Here is a 7,744-nt window from a genome sequence, read left to right on the forward strand (position 1 = left end):
GGGGACAGCCAGGCATGGTGCCTGGTTGGATGGGAGGGTGAAGAGAAGGTGAAGCCTTGGGGCAGCTGCTTGGCCAATGGCCACTGAGCCTGGAAATCACTCGTCCACATCTCTCAGTTCTTTAATTCTGTGGATGGTATAATCTGTGGGTGTTTATTGTGTTTTGGTTTTTTTTTTTGTTTTTTTGTTTTTTTTTTTTTTTTTGCAGGGTACTTGAGAATTGCACCCGGGATGTGGAGCCACATCCCCAGCCCTTTTATCTTTGAGACCTGAACTTGGGTTCCCCCTGCCTAAGCCTCCTGGGTATCTGGGCTTGTGGGTGTGAGCCACAATAGCTGCTCAGGTTATTATTTCAATGTTCCTCTTCATGTGGGAATGCATCTTTAAAAATGTTGTTTTGCCTGGGGGCCTGGGGATGTGGCTCAGTGGAAGAGCACCTGCCCAGCATGCCTGAGCTCTGGGTTCTAGCACCAGAAAACAAAACCACTTTTTGCTGAGGGCAGTAGTCCTTGCCTGTAATCCCAGGAAACTGGGAGGCTGAGGCAGGAGAATTAGAAGTTGGAGACCAGTCTGGGCCACTTAGGGAGACCCTGTCTCAAAAAAGTAGCGGGGTGGGGGATGTGGCTCAGTGACGAAGCACTGGGACTCCAGTTTCAAGGCCCTGGGTTGAACCCCAGCACTGGAAGAAAAGAATATTTATTTGTTTATTTACTTTTAGTTGACAGGTCGTTTCTGGAGCAGGCAGCTTTCCTGAACACCTTTCCACAGTTTCTGTTTTGGCGCTCAGCAATGGTGAGATTCATTTGGGAACTACCTTTCCCTATAGATTTAATAATAGTTTCTGTAGATTTTAAAATGTAAATGGACAAAGCTTGTCCTTGATGATGGTCATGTACAGTCTTGAGTATTTTTCAAATTTCTTATGAGTGCAGTTGATGTAGTTCAAGGCTTTAAAACATAATGGTCTCCATGGTTGAGCAGGTGCTGTGCACTGGGCTTAAACCTGTCACCTCGTTCAGCCCTCACACTGGCTTTCATGAGATTATTCCCATTTAGAGATGATAAGGTGAGTCTCTGAGGGGCCAAGTGACTTGTTCAGGGTCACACAGCCAGGCCAGGCGCAGTGGTGCACACTTGTAATCCCAGCGACTCAGGAGGCTGAGGCAGGAGGATCACAAGTTCAAGAATAGCCTCAACCACTTAGCAAGACCCTGTATTAAAATAAAAAAATAAAAAGGAGTAAGGATGTGGCTCTGTGGTTAAGCACCTCTGAATTTAATCCCTGGTACCAAAAAAAAAAAAAAATCCCACAGCCAGTGCTGGCAGGGCTGGTCAAGGAGCTGTCTGGCTGCTGTGATGCCCCCTCCTGTGGACACAGACTTCCCTTGACATAGTGCAGGGCCTCTCTTCTGCCACCCTCTGGGAAGTGGAGGCCAGGCCAGCCTTGCTGTGCAGGGAAGCCAGGCCCTTTCACCTTGGTTGTGTGGGACAGAGCTGAAGTCCTGCTGTGTCCTGAGCTTCTGGGACTCCTGAGTGCTGGGCTTCCCTGTGGGTCTCCTGCCTTTTCCTCTTGGAGACCCGCCTGTGAGAGGCCTTGGAGATCCTGGGAGAAGTCCAGCTGACAGGGCTTTCTGCATAGTGGCAGATTTCCTAGGACCTGTCACACCCACTGGGAATCAACCAGTTTGATTTGTGGCTTGGTTGATTCACTCACTGATTTATAAACAACTCATTTGCCCCTTAACATGTGCCAGGCACTGCCCTGACCTGAGCTGGTAGGGGCCTGGGAAAGGCTTCTAGGAGGAAGACCAGCGAAGACCACTGTTGGCTGAGGGGTGTCCCAGGATGGGCTTTGGGAAGGAGCACTGATTTGGAGCGACACTTCCCACCTCAGCTTCCAGGTGCATGGACACCTGGGTTTCCTCATCTGTAAATAGGGAGAGCTGTCCCCACTGCAGGTTGCTGTGCTATTCCTTAAAATATTAACTTCCAGGCTGGGGGTGTGGCTCAGAGGTTGAGCCTTGCCTAGGGTGCCCAAGGCCCGCATTCAATCCCCAGCACCACACCAGGATTAAAAAAAAAAATATTCAGCTTCCATAAGGTAGTGAAAGACTCAGAGCTTTCACTCCTAGTCCTTTCCTGCTCCTTCCCACCTTCTATGGACACTTTCAATTCTTTCACCTTCCTCTGGTTATATTTCTAAATATGTTGTATCTGCTGTTCTTCAATCAACATTGTTATGCTAATTGGGGATGTAACAGTCTATCCTTACCCCTATTTTCTTCCAATATAGGTAGAAGCACAGTTTGGAGTGTATCTCTGGGCATTGTTTGTTATTAAATTATGTGCACATTCAGAGCTGAGCTAGGTAGTAGTCTACTGTAACAGTTTATTTTTCCTGGAATTAATAATTGCCTGACTTTTAAGAAGTCGATTGCTTTCCTTAGTACCTGTCACTGTATTTTTCTAATCGCTGCAACAGATCAGTCAGAAAGAGTAATCTAAAATCTCTCACCAACCAGTTTGGTTTCATAGAAGAGACCCAAGTGAGAAGGAAGGAGTTCTTGGTGTGGAAAGTGATGTGTGCTGAGGTAGAATCCTGGGGGCCCTTGTGTCCCCACCTGAGGGGCCTCCGACTTGGGGATGCAAGGTGTTGCTTCCTGACTCTTGGGTCTCATGGCCTGAAATTAATAAGAACTCAAAGAATCAGAGCAGAGTCAATAAGTGAGATGATGGTAACCTGAAACTGAGCTTCAGAACGTAACTCAGGGTGACCTTTTGGGATTTCTTTTTTAAAATCTTATGATACAGGGCTGGGGCTGGGGATCAGCGGTAGCGCACTCACCTAGCATGTTTGAGGCCCTGGGTTCCGTCCTCAGCACTACATAAAATAAATAAATAAAATAAAGATATCGTGTCCAACTACAAAAGAAAAATAAATATTTAAAAAAATATTATGATACAATGTTAGCACAGCCAGTTGTAGACTGCTGTTTTTGGTGGGATTGAGGATTAAACTCAGGGACACCCTATCACTCAGCCCTTTCACTGGCCCTTCTTATGTTTTATTTTGAAACAGGGTCTCTAAAAGTTGCTGAGACTGCTTCAAACTTGTGATCCCCCTTCCTCAGTCTCTTGAGTCACTGGGATTACAGCCATGTGCCATCGCACCCAGCAAACATGACTGTTTCTAATGTACACAAGGCCCTGGGTTCAATCCCCAGTTCTTCCCTTCCCCCCATGAAAAAATAGTGGCTATTTCTAAATTCTAAAGTTGATTTCTTTCTATGTTTGACAGTTGAACTCTTTTAGGCTGGATACATTATTAGATATGAATGATATTTCTGTCTTTCAAAAAAAATCTGGGGAAGGAAGGGAGCATGGGGCAATTAATGATAGTGGAATGTGTACTATCCAAAGTACATGTATGAAGACACGAATTGGTGTGAATATACTATGTATACAACCAGAGATATGGAAAATTGTGCTCTATATATGTAATAAGAATTGTAATGCATTCTGCCGTCATATAAATTTAAAAAATTTACGTAAAAAATAAACTCGGACACATTCTCAGTGTGAAAAAAAATCTGATAGTGATTTTTACTCTTCTTGAAATATATCAGAGGTCATAATGGTGCATGGGGCAAGATGAAATGTTATTATTAAGATATTGTGTTGAAGAAGGGGTTCACAAGAACAGCGAAAATGTGTACAGCAGAATGAGATTTGTAATGACAAAGTTCTGAAGTCTCATAGGCCTACATTTCTTATTTTATGAAACAAAAGGGTTGTTATTAAATGCTCTCTGGTAATTAAAGATTATCCCTTTGTGTTTCATTGTCTGTATGCAGTGGAGATATTGTGACGGCTTCCTACCACCCTTAGATGTCGCTCTCCCTGTCCTTACCCACCTTCTTTCTCTGGCCCTGTGAGCCATGGTTGGTGCTGCTGATGAAGCCGCAGTGACTGTCCTCTGCATGGCTTCACTCAGACTTGAAAACAGCTGTTGTCAGGTTTTTGTTTTCTGTTTATCAAGCCAATACCCTAAAGGCCACTTTCCCTCCAGGGCTGTTTTAACCCTGTCACTTCTCTAGTGAAGCACAGAGCTCTAGAATCTGTGCATGCACTGATCTTGCCAGCACTGTCCCACTCCTGCATCACCACCTGTTCCTGTCACCTCTGCCTTCTTCCTCACCTGACACTGCCATCCCTGGGACTGGTCAGATGGCTTCCTCTCAGACATGGCTGTTCTAAAACCTTTTCTCAAGTAATAGATGCATGTGGTTAAAAAAAAAAAAAATCCCTCAAAATACAACAATGCGGGTCTTTCACATCCAGCCTTAAATGCCCCTGTTTTCTTCCACAGAGGCAGCCGCTCTTCAGTTTCTTGCGTGATCTTCTGGAGTTGTCTACAACATGCTTTCCCTGCCTCCCTTTGTTTTGAATATAAAGGGCAGGGTATCCTCTACACATTGAGTCTTGTTCTTCTGAACATTTCACTTGAAGGTCTTTCCTCATCTGCCCACAGCCCAGCTGCATACAGCAGAGGGCGCCATTTGCCCAGAGCAGCCCAGGACTTGGGCTGGATAATGCAGGGCAGAAACCCTGGCTGTACAGAGCTTTCTTGAGACATCCACTGAGTGAAGCAACTGTAACCTCTCTAATGAGGATGGGCATTTAGCTGGCTATCAGACAAAAATTTGGTTTAAACAACAATTGTCCTTAAATATGATTCTCAAAAGATTAGAATTTTTAGTGACTTTAGTGACAGTTATTTGGTGCTGGCCGCGCCACAGCCAGGGATGTCTAACTTGGTTTTGTTTCATCTCTCTGTAGGCCCTTTGTCACTGTGGGGAGCCAGAGACAGCAGACACTTCACCAGCTTGAGCCATGCGCTGCAGACACAGTGCTATATCTCTCCTTCCAGTAGCTGGTCAGGCCACCAGTGCAGACCCTACAGCTTCTTCACTAAATGTATGTAGACTGGCACACACTTCCACCTCCTGCAACAGGAAAGTAGGGGTGCTTTCCTGACTTGATTTTTAAAGAATTAACATTTTAGTGATTGTTAAACTAAAAATGCATGATCTTGTTCAAGTAGCACCTAGAATTATCTCACATGCCAGACCTGTATTTGGAGAGCCGCTGGTTTACTTGGAGCCCCTTATTTGGGGCACCTGAGGACTAAAGGTATTGAATTGTGCCCCAGATACCCTGCTGATTTAGAGTCACACCAAGAAGCACACACTGTTTTTAGCTGGGCCTTAGCTGACGAGATAGGACATCTCATCTTGAAAAGTTCGAGACATCACTACTCACCCTTCCTATTTGTGATAGTGTTTGAAAGTGTGATCTGGACTAAATTAGCTTGTCAGGCAATCAATGGAGATGGAGTTCACAGTTTAGCAGTAGGTTAAATTTTGGATAACCAAGGCAATTCATGATCATTCTAGAATGTTCAGCAGATATAGAAAAATCAGAAGGGATTAGCTGGCAAGTGATCTGCTTCTCCAACAATGGACTACCACTCTGTTCACACAGCACCATGTCCTGTGCTTCCCCGGGCTGTGTGGTGACCATGGAATTTTCCACTGTGAAGATGCAGATCATTTTAGTGTGGAAGTCTCGTGGTACCTGGATTAGTGGCATAGTGACACAGAAATGAAGGTCAGGTCATGGGGCTGGAGTACCACAGGCTTGGTTGTACCTGTGGATTTAGGTGCAAGGAGAAGAGAGATGGCTAGAGCTGGGCTCGCTGGTCTCTCCCCCTCATGCCCACAGCCTCATTTTTTTCTGAGTTGACTTTGACCCTTAGAGGAGTATTTTAGACCCAGAGGCCTTAGGAATTTTATTTCTCATCATCTTTTCCTTGCTCGAAAAAAGCTCTTCTCCAACTCTTCTTGTTCAAGCGTGCCCCTCATCCTCGCACACCTGCACTGTTGACCCACATCTGCCTCTGACTCTCCACCAGCCCTCCTTGTCCTCAGTTATGTGGACTTATGAGGTCACTGCTCCTGAGTCCTGCTGAGCTAGGCTGCAGTGGGAGACCTCTGTGGAAGCCAGTGTGCTTTGCTATTTCAGGAGTGTGAGGATGGCCTTAGGCCTGAGCTTAAGCGACTCCATTTTAAAAACTTCAGTTTGAAACCCGCAGTCTCACCTGGCATGCCTAAGGGAGCCCTCCAGTATGGCCTCAGACACAATCAAGTCACTTCTCCCCATCCTGAGAAACAGAGCGAAGCCTCTGTCAGGCTGTTCTCCCCTGAAAAGAGGGAAAGACGAGAAAATCAGGGAGGGACCATCAGACCAGATGTTTTAACCCCAGGGTGAATGTTGTCACTGAGAAATCTGGTGGTAACTGATAAGGATTGAAAGGGGGGTCAAAAGCCCCAAAATTTAGTATAAATAATAGAGCAAATGAACAGACATTCAGCCAGCCAAAACAAGGATGCACCCAAGCTGGAGAGTCTGATGAGAACCTGGACTGACATCTCATCATTTGTCATCTTGTGCCTGATCCTTACCGCTCTCCAACTCTACAGCCACATCTTGACCCTGGTGAGAGCCGCAACTTCTCCCTGTGACCCTCTCCTCAGCTGGCCATCAGCTCCATTCCAGGAGAAGCCTGCCTTGGTTCCTGACCTGATCACCGCGGTCTGAGTGAGTGTGTATGTCTGCTGGACATAAAGCCTAAGGCTTGAGACTTTTGAACTTAGCCTGCAGAGGGAATGTCTGTCATTAGCCTGTCATGATTAAGTGTGTTTGCAGTGCTTAGAATTAATCTAGAATCGTTTGCTGTGAATTGATTATGTCTATTACAGTGCATAGCATGAAGGATGGTCGTCTTCTTGATTAAGAACCTATAGAGTGAAATTTTATTAAGTGATTCTAGTGAATAAAGCATTGAAAAGGGCAAAAGTGCAAGGACATTCTTTATTTCTCCCCCTTGACTGCATATGTTGCAACTTTGCCCCTCGTGACAATGAGGAAATAGCTTTTGAAATTCCAGATCTCCAAACACAAAAAATCATGGGTTTTCAAAACTTACTGAAGAGGATGTAACCTTGTACTTGTTGAAACTGTCCCCTGTTGTAGAGGCCTCACTTAAATGCCATGGGTCCCATTTAGTAAGTGGTGTTACTTGCATGATTATGAAAGAACTAGGGTTGGGGCTGTGGCTTAGTGGTAGAGCATTGGTCCAGCTTGCACAAGGCCCCGAGTTCAATCCCCAGCACTGCAAAGAGTAGAAAGAGTTCAGTCTATCAACGTGGATGCTACAATGGATTGTGCATGCGGTGTGTGTGCACATGCACACATGTGTTTCAAACATGAACTTCACTCACGTAAGTGTTAGATTAACAGGTGTATAAGTTAACCTCATTGTCCCTCCAGAAAGTGTCAGAAAGAGTTGAAATAATAGTAAATCTAAATAGCCTTTGAAGTTCAACAGTCTTATACTTGATATTAAAATAGTAAAATGCATGTTAATAAAGAACTTAATTTAACGGGTAGGCGTTAAAAAATCATGGTTGTGAATAATATTTATGAATGTGGGAAAATTTTCACAGTGTAACAGTCAAATAAAATTATGCCTATGCAGGACCTATATAAAGGAAACAAGCAATAAAATAAAAAAAAATTCTGATAAACATAAAAATTAAAATAACAAAAATATTACCACTTAAATTGATAAATTGAATAATAATACAATGAATAATAATACAAAATTTCAGTTTTATCTAGT

General features: G+C 44.3%; 1 protein-coding gene across 1 annotated transcript in view; it reads left to right on the forward strand.

The window, feature by feature from the left end:
- Positions 1–6,736, forward strand: part of LOC144249783 (nephrocystin-1-like) — a 34,567-nt gene extending 27,831 nt beyond the window's left edge. The window contains exons 12-13 of the mRNA XM_077791963.1: positions 4,840–4,977; positions 6,543–6,736. Of these exons, the coding sequence (XP_077648089.1) occupies positions 4,840–4,890 (51 nt within the window). The 3' untranslated portion in view covers positions 4,891–4,977; positions 6,543–6,736. The remainder of the gene's footprint in view (positions 1–4,839; positions 4,978–6,542) is intronic.
- The last annotated feature ends 1,008 nt before the right edge of the window (positions 6,737–7,744 follow it).

The sequence above is a fragment of the Urocitellus parryii genome, chromosome 12, assembly GCF_045843805.1.
Source record: "Urocitellus parryii isolate mUroPar1 chromosome 12, mUroPar1.hap1, whole genome shotgun sequence".
NCBI lineage: Eukaryota > Metazoa > Chordata > Mammalia > Rodentia > Sciuridae > Urocitellus > Urocitellus parryii.